The sequence below is a fragment of the Pristiophorus japonicus genome, chromosome 9, assembly GCF_044704955.1.
Source record: "Pristiophorus japonicus isolate sPriJap1 chromosome 9, sPriJap1.hap1, whole genome shotgun sequence".
NCBI classification, from domain to species: Eukaryota; Metazoa; Chordata; class Chondrichthyes; family Pristiophoridae; genus Pristiophorus; species Pristiophorus japonicus.
Window position 1 is genome coordinate 220,584,826 of NC_091985.1, and position 17,492 is coordinate 220,602,317.

At 45.8% G+C, this 17,492-nt stretch overlaps 1 protein-coding gene across 1 annotated transcript in view; it reads left to right on the top strand.

Moving 5' to 3' along the window:
• Positions 1-15,738, top strand: part of LOC139273717 (zinc finger protein 16-like) — a 42,518-nt gene extending 26,780 nt beyond the window's left edge. The window contains exon 5 of the mRNA XM_070890754.1: positions 15,263-15,738. Within this exon, the coding sequence (XP_070746855.1) occupies positions 15,263-15,697 (435 nt within the window). The 3' untranslated portion in view covers positions 15,698-15,738. The remainder of the gene's footprint in view (positions 1-15,262) is intronic.
• Positions 15,739-17,492: the final 1,754 nt, after the last annotated feature.

The following is a 17,492-nucleotide window of genomic DNA, read 5'->3' on the forward strand; positions in this document are numbered from 1 at the left end:
TTCTCGTCTCTTTATTGACAGCAAACTCTCTGTGTAGGTTAATCTTGACGCGTTTAAGGACCAGATCATATCCACCCAAGGGTGTTTAAAGAGATGGGACGTGTGCTCTGCTAGCCCCGTCCCCTTTCTATACAATTACAGCAGACAGGAACAAGGGCCTGAGGCTGATTAAAAGAAATAAGAACATAAGAAATAGGAGCAGGAGTAGGGCATTTAGCCCCTCGAGCCTGCTCCACCATTCCACAAGATCATGGCCTCAACTCAACTTCCCTGCCTGCTCCTGATAATCCTCGACACCTTTATTGTTCAAAAATCTCCATATCTCCACCTTAAATACATTCAATGACCCAGCCTCCACAGCTTTCTGGGGCAGAGAATTCCAGATTCACAACCCTCTGTGAAAAAATTCCTCCACATCTCAGTTCTAAATGGCCGCCCCCTTATTCTGAAACTATGCCCCCTAGTTCTAGATTTCCCCATGAGGGGAAACATCCTCTCTGCATCTACCCTGTCAAGCCCCCTCAGAATTTTATGTTTCAATAAAATCACCCCTCAGTCTTCTAAACTTCAATGGGTAATAGGCCCAACCTACTTAACCTCTCTTCATAAGGCAACCCTTTCATCTCAGGAATCAACCTCGTGAACCTTCTCTGAACTGCTTCCAGTGCAAGTATATCCTTTCTGAAATAAGGAGACCAAAACTGTACACAGTCAGGTTGAACCTCCCTTATCTGGGACTCCCTTATCCGGCACCAACCCTCGTCCGGCACGATTCCCGGTCGCCGGGTGGTGCATGCACAGAACTCCAATCCAACGCCCCCCCCCCCAGGTTTCCCATTCCCTTTTTAGGCACAACGATGATGCCTTTCCTTTATGATTTAATTAAATAATTCACCTAAACAGAAAATCAACATTTACTAGAAAGAAAGTGATCAGCAGTAACAGAAGCCCCTCAACCGGCGCCCACTGGTCCCACTGACACCTCCAGGCCCGCTGGTCCCACTGACACCTCCGGGGCCCGCTGGTCCCTCCGACACCTCGGGGCCCACTGGTCCCACTGACACCTCGAGGCCCGCTGGTCCCACTGACACCTCCGGGGCCCGCTGGTCCCTCCGACACCTCTGGGCCCGCTGGTCCCTCCGACACCTCGGGTCCCACTGACACCTCGAGGCCGGCTGGTATACTGACACCTCCGGGGCCCACTGGTCCCACTGACACCTCGAGGCCCGCTGGTCCCACTGACACCTCCGGGGCCCGCTGGTCCCTCCGACACCTCGGGGCCCGCTGGTCCCTCCGACACCTCGGGGCTCACTGGATCCGCCGACTCCTCAGGGCCCTCTGGTCCCACCGACACGTTGGGGCCCTCTCAGCCCACTGACAGCTCAGGGCCCACTGGTCCCACTGACACCTCGGGACCTGCTAGTCCCACCGACACTTCGGGGCCTGCTGGTCCCACTGACACCTCGGGGCCCTCTGGTCCCACGGACACCTCGGGGCCCGCTGGTCCCACCGACACCTCGGGGCCCGCTGGATCCGCTGACTCCTCAGGGCCCGCTGGTCCTACCGACACCTCGGGGCCCACTCGATCCACTGAAACTTCAGGGCCCGACCTCGGGCAACCTCCTCCCCCCCCCGACCTTGAGCGACCTCCCACCCCTCGGGCCGATTACCTCCCCTCATCTGATAAAACCCCTCATCCGGCACAGGCCAGGTCCCAAGGGTGCCGGAAAAGTGAGGTTCCACCTGTACTCCAGGTGTGGCCTCACCAATGCCCTGTACAGTTGTAGCAAGACTTCCAGACTTTTATCCCCCTTGCAATAAAGGCCAATATTCCTTTTGCCACGCATTTCATTTCAGCATAGGTTATACTGGGAGAAATGTTCAGCTAGTTTTCATTACAGGCAAAATGCAGAGCAAAAGAGCAGCATACTGGCATCTTAACAGTGTCTCATCGGCCTACAGGCTTTTGGTAAATACATTTGCTGAGTGGATACAAATGTAAATCAGCTTTGCAGGCGTGATGCTCTATTCACACATCGAAGGGGAGAGAGAGAGATGCTGTTGGGGCACACGCTAAGTCCAGTAGCTGAAAGTGATTAACCAACTGGGTTTTATATTTTGTGATCCTGGACCTGTTACCAATATCAGCAAAATTAAAGCCCATGGAATATAAGGGATAGTGGCAGCATGGATACGGAATTGGCTAAGTGACAGGAAACAGAGTAGTGGGGAAAGCTTGTTTTTCAGACTGTAGAAGGTATGCAGTGGTGTTCCCCAGGGTCAGTACTAGGTACCACTGCTTTTCTTGATATATGTTAATGACTTAGACTTGGGTGTGCAGGGTACAATATCCAAATTTTCAGATGACTCAAAACTTGGAAGTATAGTAAACAGTGAGGAGGATAGTGAAAGACTTCAGGAAGACATAGACAGGCTGGTGAAATGGGCGGACACGTGACAGATGAAATTTAACGCAGAAAAGTTCAAAGTGATACATTTTGGTAGGAAGAATTAGGAGAGGAAATATAAATGAAAGGGTACAATTTTAAAGGGGTGCATGAACAGAGTGACTTGGGGGTATATGTGCACAAATCATTGAAGGTGGCAGCGTGGGTTGAGAAAGCAGTTAAAGAAACTTACGGGATCTTGGGCTTCAAGAATAGAGGTATAGAGTATAATGACAGAGGATGGGACGACCTTGGATCTGGACTGAAGGTGATGGATGTTGAACAGTTTCCCGTTTGTTCTGTAAACTAGCTCCACTCCAGTGGGGAGGTTACTGAGGGTGTGATGCAGCACTGCAGTAAGAAAGAACGAGAAGAGCGTTGGTGCAATGACACAGCCTTTCTTGACCTGGGTCTGAACGTGGATTGGGGCTGTGGTGGATCCGTTGGTCAGGATTACAGCTTGCATGTCATCATGGAGCAGGCAGAGGATGGTGACAAACTTGGAGGGCAGCCGAACTTGAGGAGGAACCTCCATAATACCTCACGGTTGACAGTGTCGAAAGCCTTTGTGAGGTCAAAGAAGGCCATGTACAGAGGTTGGTATTGTTCCCTGCATTTCTCTTTAATTTGACTCGCTGTGAAGATCATGTCCATTGTGCCCCTTAGTGGGCGGAATCTGCATTGCGACTCTGGGAGGAGCTATTCAACCACAGGGAAAAGGCGATTGAGGAGGATTCTTGTCATTGAATTACAGTATGCAGACGATGCTTGCGTCTGCGCACACTCGGAGGCCGAACACCAAACCATCGTCAATACCTTCACAGAAAGGTAGGGGAGCATGGGCCTTACACTAAACATCCATAAGACAAAAGTCCTCTCCCAACCTGCCCCCGCCACACAGTACTGTCCCCTGATTATCAAAATCCACAATGAGGCCTTGGACAACGTGAACCATTTCCCAAACCTCGGGAGCCTACTGTCAACAAGGGCAGACGTCGATGATGAGTCCAACACCGCCTTCAGTGTGTCAGTGCAGCCTTCGGTCACCTGAGGAAGAGAGTGTTTGAAGACAAGGACCTCTGTGCCGGCACAGAGATCATGGTCTCCAGAGCAGTAGTGATACCCGCCCTCCTATATGCTTCAGAGACATGGACAATGTGCAGCAGGCACCTCAAAGCAGTGGAGAAATATCACCAACGCTGCCTCCGCAAGATCCTGCAAATGTATTGGCAGGATAGACGCACCAACGTCAGTGTTCTCGCTCAGGCCAACATCCCAAGCATCAAAGCATTGACTATGCTCAATCAGCTCTGATGGACAGGTCACATTATCTGCATGCTCGATATGAGACTCCAAAAACAAGCACTCTACTCGGAGCTCTGACATGGCAAATGAGCCCCAAGTGGGCAGAGGAAACACTTCAAGGACACCCTCAAAGCCTCCTTGAAAAGGTGCAACATCCCACAGACACCTGGGAATCCCTGGCCCAAGACCACTCAAAGTGGAGGAGAAGCATCCGGGAAGGCGCCAAACACCTCGAGTCTCTTCGCCTGGAGCTAGCGGAATCCAAGCCCAAACAGTAGAAGGAGCGCACAACAACCCAATCACCCCTCCCACCTGTCCCTTCAAATAACATCCCGTCAACCAACATCTGCCCCACCTGTGACAGAGACTGTATTAGACTCATTAGTCACCTGAGAACTCATTAATGTGGAAGCAAGTCATCCTCGACTCCGAGGGACTGCTTAAGAAGAAGCTAGAGTACAAAAGTGTGGATATTATGATGAACCTGTATAAAATACTGGTTCGGCCTCAACTGGAGTATTGTGTCCAAAGGCAACATAAGAAAAACATTTTTACGCAGCGAGTTGGTCCAGACCTACGTTCATCACTCGGGCAGTGTGAGCTGAGAATGTACGGTGGGGCAGCGGCACCAGGTGGTAACACGGGAGGTGAGCGAGCTCCAGGGAGTGGGTTAGAGAAACTCTGGGGGGTAAGCATCGAGTGTGGCCCCAGGCCCCGAGCCCCAAGCCCCAGGCCCCAAGGGAAAACAGTCCACATTATCCACTTTATAAACACCCGGTGTGGTGGGCCTCAGGCCCGAACAAGATCCTACGGGTTTGGGAAGTTCACAAGTGACTGCAGGGGCTGTGTTCTATTATTGCTGCTGTTAATCACATCGCACTCATTTTGATAGTTGGGGTTTAATCTGCTGATGTTAACAACCCCTATCACTGGGCTGGAGTTTAATATTTTGATATTTCAAATAACACAGTGTTGGTATTTGATGTCACCAAGATAAGAGGAGACTAATTGATGTCCTATTACCGACTGCTCCAATTTTGGGCCTTTTCTCCTTTCTAACTCGATATTTTTTCTGTTATCATACCTTTGGTTACTCTCATGGACAAGTCCCAATTCCTCATTCCTTCCAGAGTGCCTTTCCTCGTCTTGGTATCCAGGGATAATATCGGTAACATGCCCAGAATCACTAAACACAGAACCCAGTCTGTTGATCACTTTCAACTACTGGACTTAGTGTGTGCCCCACAGCATCCGTCTCACCTTCGATTTCTCAACAGAGCATCACACCTGCAAACATGGTTTCAATTTAAATTTGATTCCACTCAGGAAATGTATTTAAAAAATAAATACGTAAAAGTAAACTGATCATATCAAATAATTGGCAAAAGTTTAGAGTCAACAAGATGAACAAGTAAACACATCACAGCCCAATAACCCAGCTCTATATTCACAGGATAATCTGTTATCAAACTCCTCGAGTGGACAGATTAGAGAACAATGCTAATTCTAAGAACATCTAGAATCTGTTATAAATATCTTTCACATCCTGACTGGTACAATCTGTCGGTTTCTTTTCAGTTGCAGTGAATGGAAGATTAGAGGGATGTTGGCATATGGAACTCGGTTAATTCAGCTTCTGAAAGGTGTTCGTGTCAAGTTCATTTGATAGAGGAGAAAATGTGGTTGGTATCATTAGAGAGAGGGAGAGAGAAAGAGACAGAATTCATTGAGCAACAGTTGGTGTTTGCAACCAATTAGCCGTGGATATTTCCATCGTAGAATGTTTAGATTAGAAATATTATGTTGGGATCAGAAATGTCTAAAGACCAGTGGTTTGTGCTTGCCACAGGAAGGCCACAGTGTTTTTACGTGCTTCTAATATTGATGCATGTTGCAGAAAATGCAGACTTGTGTCTCTAGACTATGTAGCAGCCAGGGACTACTATATTAGGTACTGCCTGCTCCAGTTTGATGAGAGGTTGATGGCATAGCAAGAGATCCAGCAGTTTTAAGAATTTATCTCCAGTTATCTGCAGACATCGAATGTCACAGTGTCTTTACAAAATTTGACATAAGATTACGCTATTGGGTTAAATTATCGGGATCAATTGTTATAGAACTGTTACAGAATTGAATTCTTATAGAATGGAAAAGTAGTGAAGTTATGCTTAACTTGTATCAAACATTGTTAGACTGTACTAAAGACTACTGAATACAAATCTAGTGCCATGTTAAAAAAAAAGGATATAGATGCACTGGAGGGGGTCCAGAGAAGATTTACAAGGATGATAGCAGAAATGAGGATATATCTATTCTATAAGGAGAGGCTGGGTCTCTTTTCTCTCCAAAAAAAAAGGCTGAATGGTGACCTAATAGATTTCTTTAAAATTATGAAAGGTTTTGATAGAGTAGATACAGAATGAGTGTTTCCACTTGTAGGGAAGAGCATAACTAGAGGCCATCAATATACGATAGTCACCAAGAAATCAAATAGGGAATTGAGAAGAAACTTTTTTACCCAAAGATTGGTGAGAATGTGGAACTCGCTACCACAGGAAGTGGTTGAAGTGAATAGTATAGAAGTATTTAAGGGGAGACTAGTCAAGCATTTGAGGGGGAAGGGAATAGAGAGTTATGCTGATAGAATTAGATGAGGACAGACGGGAGGAGGCTTGAGTGGAGTATAAACGCCAGTATGGTCTTGTTGTGCTGAATGGTATGTTTTTGTGTCGTATATCCCATGTAATCCTGTTTTCCAAGACACACTGCTTGAAGGTGGAGATAAATGACTTGCATCCAAATGCAATTGTTACTTTGCTCTTCTTTGTAACATCACAAAGTTTGGACAGAATTTGTTTGTGAAATTAAAATTGATGTGCTGTTCAAGCACATGAGGAGGGAAAGTTAACTGAAATTTAAGGGGATAATCAAGTTTGGTTTATGAAAAGATCCAATCCATGTGGTCTTGCTCAAACTGCATATTCAGAAAGAAGTTTTTTGAGGGAGACTGTTGTGTTAAAAGTAACTAACATCCTTCATCTTGCAGACTGAATTGCTCTCTGGCATATTTTGGGGAATAAAAGGTCCAAGAAGAGTTAAGTAAAAATGGTTAAATAAAATTAAACAAACAAAATGGGTTATAACTTGGAGCAAGTGGGAATGTTTGATCGATGTTGTAAAGATATTATGATAATATTGTATTAGACAGTAAAAATTCCTCCTGGGCTCATGAATGAAATGTTGACTACTGTATCAAAGTTGACGAGAGGAAGTGAGTGAAGATGTAAGATGAAAACAGGAAAATTACACCATCAATTTGGATTTTTTCTTAAATCATTGTTCTTGGGTGAATTGGCATAAATCATCTGGGTGCAATCTGGTATTAATGCAAATTTTTGTGAAAGTCAGGGAAGTGTAGTAAATTGATAAGATTTCTCTTCAAGATGTTTGTGTCATTGTCTGTACTGAACAACAAGAAAACTGGATTTGATGGCCTGACCACTATGATGGGGTTTATTTTCTCTTTAAAATGTTTTCAATTGTGTGTTTTACTGAAGTTAGGTGCAGTACTGAAGTTAATTGTGGGTGCTGACCTGTTTCTGGTGAATTAATGTGGACTGTGTTAATTGGGAATAGATTTGTGTGGGATCATTCAGTGCTGAACACATTGTTGGGCTGTGGGTTTGTCCTCAGTCCCAGTTAAGAAATGTTGTTGACACCAAATCTAGGGACCACTTACATTATGACACTAAATCCAGGGTCCACTTATACTGTGACACCAAATGCAGGGACCACATGCATTGTGACACCAAATTCAGGGATCACTTACATTCCGACAGTAAAACCAGGGACCACTTGTATTGTGATCTCAAATCCATGGACCACTTACCCTATGACACTAAATTCATGGACCACTTACACTGATAAACTAGATTCAGGGACTACTTACACCATGACACTAAATCCAGGGATTACCAATACTGTGACACAAAATTCAGGAACCAGTTACACTGAAGCACCAAATCCAGGGACCACTTACACTGAGACACCAATTTAGATAGCGCCTTTCACGACCACCGGACATCTCAAATTTTTTTTGCAGCCAATAAAGTACTTTTTGGAGTGTAGTCACTGTTGTAATGTGGGAAACTCGGCGGCCAATTTGCGCACAGCGAGCTCCCACAAACAGCATTGTGATAATGACTAGATAATCTGTTTTTTTGTTATGTTGATTGAGGGATAAATATTGGCCAGGGCACCGGGGATAACTGGCCCGCTCTTCTTTGAAATAAATGTAGCATCACGGGATCGTTTAGCGCACTTGAAAGAGCAACCGGGGCCTCAGTCTTCACAGTGGAAGACAAAAACCATGCCAAAAATTGCTGGTCACAGGAATGTGGGAAGGGAGGACCTTGAGTCAATCACTATCACTAGGGGGCTAGTGCTGGACACGCTAATGGGATTCAAGCTAGACAAGTCCTCTGGTCCTGATGAAATGCATCCCAGGGTATTAAAAGAGATGGCGGAAGTTATAGCAGATGCATTCGTTATAATCTACCAACATTTTCTGGACTCTGGGGAGGTACCAGTGGATTGGAAAGCAGCTAATGTAATGCCTCTGTTTAAAAAAGGGGGCAGAAAAAGGCAGGTAACTATAGGCCGGTTAGTTTAACATCTGTAGTGGGGAAAATGTTTGAAGCTATCATTAAGGAAGAAATAGCGAGACATCTAGATAGGAATAGTGCAATCAAGCAGACGCAGCATGGATTTATGAAGGGAAAATCATGTTTAACTCATTTACTGGAATTCTTTGAGGATATAACAAGCATGGTGGATAGAGGTGTACCGATGGATGTGGTGTATTTAGATTTCCAAAAGGCATTCGATAAGGTGCTACACAAAAGGTTACTGCAGAAGATAGAGGTACGCGGATTCAGAGGAAATGTATTAGCATGGATAGACAATTGGCTGGCGAACAGAAAGCAGAGAGTCGGGATAAATGGGTCCTTTTCGGGTTGGAAATCGGTGGTTAGTGGTGTGCCACAGGGATCGGTGCTGGGACCACAGCTGTTTACAATATACATAGATGACCTGGAAGAGAGGACAGAATGTAGTGTAACAAAATTTGCAGATGATACTAAGGTTAGTGGGAAAGTGGGTTGTGTAGAGGACACAGAGAGGCTGCAAAGAGATTTGGATAGGTGAAGCGAATGGGCAACGGTTTGGCAGATGGAATACAATGTCAGAAAGTGTGAGGTCATCCACCTTGGGAAAAAAACAGTAAAAGGGAATATTATTTGAATGGGGAGAAATTACAACATGCTGAGATGCAAAGGGACCTGGGGGTCCTTGTGCATGAAACTCTTTTGAGTTTACCTGAAAATAAACATAAACATTAAACCGTGCCACCCGCCTGGGTAACACAGCAGACATTTTCAAGGCCCCTTTTTTTTTTGGCGCTAAAATCAAATTTTTTCCAGTGCCCCCTATAAAAGGGGAGGGGGACACTAAAAGCACCGGCAATTAAAACAAATTAAACTTTAAAACGTAAAATCAAATTAAAATTTGGTTGTCCTTGTGCATGAAACTCTTTTTGGAGTTCACCTGCAAAACATAAAACGTTAAACGTCCTTGTGCATGAATCCCAAAAAGTTAGTTTGCAGGTGCAGCAGGTAATCAGGAGGTGAATGGAATGTTGGCCTTCATTGCGAGAGGGATGGAGTACAAAAGCAGGGCGTTCCTGCTGCAACTGTATAGGATATTGTTAAGGCCGCACCTGGAGTACTGCGTGCAGTTTTGGTCACCTTACTAAAGGAAGGATATACTGGCTTTGGAGGGGGTACAGAGATGATTCACTGGGCTTATTCCGGAGATGAGGGGGTTACCTTATGATGATAGATTGAGTAGACTGGGTCTTTACTCGTTGGAGTTCAGAAGGATGAGGGGTGATCTTATAGAAACATTTAAAATCATGAAAGGGATAGACAAGATAGAGGCAGAGAGGTTGTTTCCACTGTTAGGGGAGGCTAGAACTAGGGGGCACAGCCTCAAAATACGGGGGAGTCCATTTAAAATCGAGTTGAGAAGGAATTTCTTCTCCCAGAGGGTTGTGAATCTGTGGAATACTCTGCCCAAGGAAGCAGTTGAGGCTGGCTCATTGAATGTATTCAAGTCACAGATAGATAGATTTTTAACCAATAAGGGAATTAGAGGTTACGGGGAGAGGGCGGGTCAGTGGAGCTGAGTCCACGGCCATATCAGCCATGATCTTATTGAATGGCGGAGCAGGCTCGAGGGGCTAGATGGCCTATTCCTGTTCCTAATTCTTATGTTCTTATGTTATGTTCTTATGTTCTCAATTTACAGTGCAGTGCACCCCCGACCTTATGACTCAGAGACGAGTGTGCTGCGCAGTGCTTACACTGAGACTACAAAATTACAAAGGGTATACGGCACATAAACGGGTCATTCTGACTATTCAGTCCATGCCGGCGTTTATGCTCCGCTCGGGAATTATCGAGCCTCAACATGAGGAATGGTAATCTTCAGCCCAGGTATAGAGGTTATCAAGATCAGAAGAAACAAACTCTAGCTACCAGAATGAACATGGTTCATGCTCAAAGCAATCACGATAAATCCAGGTCTATTCACGAACGTGGGCTTTCAATGGTGGGGCTTTTCCCCAGCATTCACCGCGGGGGAGAAGGTGCTGCACCCAGCCTACAGGAGCCTAGTGCGCACGCGCGGGACCCGCCTTGGTTTGGAGCATGCGCGGTGAGTGGCATGGTGGATGGAGACAGTATCAAGCTGCTGCGGACGAATCGGTAATATTCAGCGGAGAGGAGAGGCGTAATGGATCCGCGAGTGGCTGGAGAGGGTTCCTAAACAACTGGTGTATGCCGCAAGCCCGGAATAATAACCTGATAGCCCCACGTTTGCAGCTCGCGGCTTTCTCCAGGTTACAGGCTCAGGCTAACGGCCGCCATCTTTGTGCAGGAAGGCCGGTTCAGCGCTCCGCCATCTTGAAACAGTGAGTGGCAAAGTGTGGGTGGGGCTTCAGTGTTTCGTCCCAACTGGGTCCCAGTGCCCGTGGATAGGCTTAATGCCTCAGTTACTTTTCTCTCACTCTCCACACGTTAGATTTCTCACCATCTCTCCGAAAGATGCTCCTCAGTTCACATCTCACACATTTGTAGCAAGAGCCCCAGAGATGGGTCCCCTTAGAAACATAGAAAATAGGTGCAGGAGTAGGCCATTCGACCCTTCTAACCTGCACCGCCATTCAATGAGTTCATGGCTGAACATGCAACTTCAGTACCCCATTCCTGCTTTCTCACCATACCCCTTGATTCTCCTAGTAGTAAGGACTTCATCTAACTCCTTTTTGAATATATTTAGTGAATTGGCCTCAACAACTTTCTGTGGTAGAGAATTCCACAGGTTCACCACTCTCTGGGTGAAGAAGTTCCCCCTCATCTCGGTCCTAAATGGCTTACCCCTTATCCTTAGACTGTGTCCCCTGGTTCTGGACTTCCCCAACATTGGGAACATTCTTCCTGCATCTAACCTGTCTAAACCCGTCAGAATTTTAAACGTTTCTATGAGGTCCCCTCTCATTCTTCTGAACTCCAGTGAATACAATCCCAGTTGATCCAGTCTTTCTTGATAGGTCAGTCCTGCCATCCCGGGAATCAGTCTGGTGAACCTTCGCTGCACTCCCTCAATAGCAAGAATGTCCTTCCTCAGGTTAGGTGACCAAAATTGTACACAATACTCCAGGTGTGGCCTCACCAAGGCCCTGTACAATTGTAGCAACACCTCCCTGCCCCTGTACTCAAATCCCCTCGCTATGAAGGCCAACATGCCATTTGCTTTCTTAACCGCCTGCTGTACCTGCATGCCAACCTTCAATGACTGATGTACCATGACACCCAGGTCTCTTTGCACCTCCCCTTTTCCTAATCTATCACCATTCAGATAATAGTCTGTCTCTCTGTTTTTACCACCAAAGTGGATAACCTCACATTTATCCACATTATACTTCATCTGCCATGCATTTGCCCACTCACCTAACCTATCCAAGTCGCTCTGCAGCCTCATAGCATCCTCCTCGCAGCTCACACTGCCACCCAACTTAGTGTCATCCGCAAATTTGGAGATACTACATTTAATCCCCTCGTCTAAATCATTAATGTACAGTGTAAGCAGCTGAGGCCCCAGCACAGAACCTTGCGGTACCCCACTAGCCACTGCTTGCCATTCTGAAAAGTCCCCATTTACTCCTACTCTTTGCTTCCTGTCTGACAACCAGATCTCAATCCATGTCAGTACACTACCCCCAATCCCGTGTGCTTTAACTTTGCACATTAATCTCTTGTGTGGGACCTTGTTGAAAGCCTTCTGAAAGTCCAAATATACCACATCAACTGGTTCTCCCTTGTCCACTCTACTGGAAACATCCTCAAAAAATTCCAGAAGATTTGTCAAGCATGATTTCCCTTTCACAAATCCATGCTGACTTGGACCTATCATATTACCTCTTTCCAAATGCACTGCTATGACATCCTTAATAATTGATTCCATCATTTTACCCACTACCGATGTCAGGCTGACCAGTCTATAATTCCCTGTTTTCTCTCTCCCTCCTTTTTTAAAAAGTGGGGTTACATTGGCTACCCTCCACTCTATAGGAACTGATCCAGAGGCAATGGAATGTTGGAAAATGACTGTCAATGCATCCACTATTTCCAAGGCCACCTCCTTAAGTACTCTGGGATGCAGTCCATCAGGCCTTGGGGATTTATCGGCCTTCAATCCCATCAATTTCCCCAACACAATTTCCCGACTAATAAGGATTTCCCGCAGTTCCTCCTCCTTACAAGACACTCCGACCCCTTTTATATCGGAAGGTTGTTTGTGTCCTCCTTCGTGAATACCGAACCAAAGTACTTGTTGAATTGGTCCGCCATTTCTTTGTTCCCCGTTATGACTTCCCCTGATTCTGACTGCAGAGGACCTACGTTTGTCTTTACTAACCTTTTTCTCTTTACATATCTATAGAAACTTTTGCAATCCGTCTTAATGTTCCCTGCAAGCTTCTTCTCGTACTCCATTTTCCCTGCCCTAATCAAACCCTTTGTCCTCTTCTGCTGAGTTCTAAATTTCTCCCAGTCCCCGGGTTCGCTGCTATTTCTGGCCAATTTGTATGCCACTTCCTTGACTTTAATGCTATCCCTGATTTCCCTTGATAGCCACGGTTGAGCCACCTTCCCTTTTTTATTTTTACACCTGACAGGAATGTACAATTGTTGTAGTTCATCCATGCGGTCTCTAAATGTCTGCCATTGCCCATCCACAGTCAACCCCTTCAGTATCATTCGCCAATCTATCCGAGCCAATTCATGCCTTATACCTTCAAAGTTACCCTTCTTTAAGTTCTGGACCATGGTCTCTGAATTAACTGTTTCATATAGTCCCTTCTATAGTCCTAGGGCTGGAATGCCCCGTCTACAGTCCCAGGGTTAGAATCCCCATGTACAGTCCCAGGTATAGAATCCCCATGTACAGTCCCAGGATTGGAAGCCCCATGTACAGTCCCAGGGTTAGAATCCCCATGTACAGTCCCAGAGTTGGAATTCCCATGTACAGTCCCAGGGTTAGAATCACCATGTACAGTCCCAGGGTGAGAATCTACATATACAGTAGCAGGGGTAGAATCCCCATGTACAGTCCCAGGATTGGAAGCCCCATGTACAGTCCCAGGGTTAGAATCCTGGGACTGTACACAGACAAATAAAAAAAGAGAGGCCTTGAATCTGAGTTGGGAAAACAATCATAGAAACATGATTCAGTTTGTATACTAATATATTTGAAATCAAATCCAATGAATTGTTGCAAGTAACATATTCCTTTCATGCCAAGTGGGAAACAAATGATGTCTGTGATGTGCAGAGTGTTTGCACCTGGTTACACAGCATGTCTCCTGCCCGCTCCCCATAACCCTTATCCCCTTATCATTTAAGAAACTGTCTATTTCCGTCTTAAATTTATTCAATGTCCCAGCGTCCACAGCTCTCTGAGGCAGCAAATTGCACAGATTTACAACTCTCTGAGAGAATAAATTTCTCCTCATCTCTGTTTTAAATGGACAGCCCCTTATTCTAAGATCATGCCCTCTAGTTCTAGTCTCTCTCATTAGTGGAAACATCCTCTCTGCATCCACCTTGTCAAGCCCCCTCGTAATCTTATACGTTTCGATAAGATCACGTCTCATTCTTCTTAATTCCAATGAGTAGAGGCCCAACCTACTCAACCTTTCCTCATAAGTCAACCCGCTCATCTCCGGAATCTACCTAGTGAACCTTCTCTGAACTGCCTCCAAAGCAAGGAGTCGATGAGGAACTTCAGTTATGTGGAGAGACTGGAGAATGTTTCCTCCGGAGAGCAAAAAAGGATAAAAGGAGATTTGATAGAGATGTACAAAAAGAATAAATATGGAGAAAGTGTTTCCAGTGGCAGAAGGGTAGGTAACCAGAGGAGTCAGACTTCAGATGATTGGAAAAAGAACCGGGGGTGAGATGTGGAATCATTTGTTACACAGTGACTAGTTGTGACTTGGAATGCTCTGCCTGAAAGGGTGGTGAAAGGAGATTCAATAGTAACTTTTGAAGGGGAAAATATACCATGCTACGGGTAAAGAGCAGAGGAGTGAGACTCGTTGAATAGTTCTACCAAAAGGCTGGCACAGACACGATGGGCTAAATGGCCTCCTTCTGTGCTGTACCACTCTCCGACAATGGCAGATAGTCTTACCCAGAATGCCCTGCGTGGGGGAATGTGACCTATCTCCATCAGCAGGGGGGGGGGGCAGCGCACGGGAAGGGCTGATCCCAGAGAGTGCTTTCCTGCGCAGAGCGGCTGCTGGAGACTGAGCAGAGCGAGCGCGGTCTCAGCAACACCGAGTGCAGGTCTCAGACCCCGAGTCAGAGCCACAGGGCCTGGTAGACATGCGGCCAGGGCTCCGGCACCAGGAAGCCCCAGGGGCAGCACCTCCCCCACACAAGGAAAACAACAACAACAACAACAACAACGACAATCTGGCAGCTTTTATGGTGACATTTCTCCAGTGCCAGCCCTACAAATGACCAGATTCATTAAGCTCAATTTCACAACCTGTCTTTATGTTTTGGTAGGTTTTCTCTCAAGCTTCCTTTTTCCTGTTTGAAATTCATTTTACAGGGTGTCAAAAGGGGAGGATTTGCAGACGGGAATCTCAAACCAAATGTCACATCAAGATCTCATGGAGTTACTCGATTACATCGGGACGGAAATATGATCGGCCTTTGAACATGAAAGCTAAAAGCAACGTTCACAGTGGGGTGTGTGGACAAGGCTTCAGCCTATCGTCTAACCTGGAGAGACACAAGTGCAGTCACACTGGGGAGAGGCCATTCACCTGCTTCGTTTGTGGGCAGGGTTTCATTCGGTCATCCAACCTGCTGACACACCAGCGAGTTCACACTGCGGAGAGACCATTTACCTGCGCAGTGTGTGAGAAGGGATTCAGTCAGTCATACCACCTTGTAACTCACCAGCAAATTCATACTGGGGAGAGGCCGTTCACCTGCTCCGTGTGTGGCAAGCGATTCGCTCAGTCATCCGAACTGCTGATACACCAACGAGTTCATACTGGGGAGAGGCCGTTCACTTGCTCTGAGTGTGGGAAGGGATTCAATCGGTCATCTCACCTGTTGATACACCAGCGAGTTCATACTGGAGAGAGACCGTTCACCTGCTCTGAATGTGGGAAGAGTTTCACTCAGTCATCCGACCTGCTGAGACACCAGCGAGTTCACACTGGGGAGAGACCGTTCACATGCTCTGAATGTGGGAAGGGGTTCAATCAGCCATCCCACCTGCTGAAACACCAGAGAGTTCACAAGTGACTGCAAGGTTTGGATTCTGCTGTTGTTGCTGCTGTTAATCACATCCTGGATTGAATCATGTTCATTCTGACTGTTGGAGTTTGCTTCTGCTGGTGTTGATAATCTTTTAACTGAGCTGGAGTTTAATATTTTGATATTTCAAATAACACAGTTTGTCAATATTTAATGTCTCCAAGATAACAGGAGACTAATTGATGTCCTTTTACTGACTGCTACATTTTTGGGCTTTTTCTCCTTTCTAACTCCACATTATTTCAGTTTTCATACCTTCAGTTACTTCATGGACAAGTCCCAGCTCCCCATACCTCCCAGTGTACCTCTCCTATCCTTGGGATGCAGCGATGATATCGGTAACATGCCTGGGATCACGAAACACAAAATCCAATCTGTTAATCACTTTCAGCTACTGGACTTTGCGTGTGCCCCACAGCATTTCTCACCTTTGATGTGTCAATAGAGCATCACGCTTGCAAACCTCATCTTGAATTTAAATCCACTCATAAAATATATTTAACCAAATATAAACAAGTAAATACATCATGGCGCAATAATGCAACTTTATATTCACAGCAAGAAGTCTGTTATCTAACTCCTCGAGTGGACAAAATAAATATCCCAAGAGCTCCATGAATCCTTCAATACCTTTCAAATCGTGACCAGTTCCTCCCTATTCTAGAATTCCCCATTCCTGTGGGAGTCGATATTGATCAAAAACTGCTAATTGGAAATTTGTAACATTTTTTCTCTTTCTGGTGTTTAAAGCTGACCAGTTCCTTCTCTCAGAGAATCTGCAAGGAGACTCTTTGATTTAAACACAGATCTCCCCTCTCTTATAGCTGGTATTAGAGTTACTGGGAATTTGAATACCTGACCACTCAAAAGGGCCCGTCAGTCATACGCAGACTGAACCAATCACACAGCTCGGTGTTAGTGTGAACTATTCCTCTCTCCAGCCTGTAACCAATAAAACTTGTAACACTGAGGCTGAAATTCCACTTCCATTTGCCGGGGGTGCAGGCAGTGCTGGGCACAGAGGGAGCAGCAAACCGGGTTCAGAGTGGGCATGCTGACTTTACCCTTTCCCGGGGTTTTCTCCTGAGCATGTGCTGAGGCCCAGTGCTTTCACTGCTCTGGGGTATTTCTGGACGTGTCCTCACCGCCCCTGGAATTCCCACGCATTGCCCCCTGAGTGTGAGGCCAGCGCTCTGTGCCTTTAAACAATGGAGTAAAGCCGAGTCCTGCAGGCACACAGTCACCAGGAGGAGTTTCTAACTGTCTATATTGACCTTTTGGGGAAATTAATCCCACTTTTGGGCCAGTTGTGTTTTTTTCCCATTGTTCTGTTTCCTGTTCCTTTGCTTTAAATCTTTATTTGTTCCCTTTGGTTTGGTTTCACTTTCACTGCTGGGCCTCCCACTAAAAGCACTTTGTCTGAGATGCCCTTGGGAATTAGCAGACCCATGGCAACACTGGTCAGACATTCTATTCCACAGAATAGGCTAGTTGGAAATTCTAATCAGATCAGGGGAAAGAACAGGGTTTGTCTGTTATTGACCACAATATAAGCTTAAATCAGAGTGGGTAATAGATTATAATGTGCGATGTTTTCACCTTTAATTGTGAAACTATAAGAAATAATATAATTAACAGTAAGCAGAGAAGTTTAGCGATATTGAGAACATTACTGAAGAAAAGTATCAGCTGGGATCCAGGGAATGTGTTCAAGTTCCACCTGTCTTTTCCTTGCTTCCTGCCAAAACCCAGCAAAGAAGAGTCCAGTGCCAGAGGTGGATCA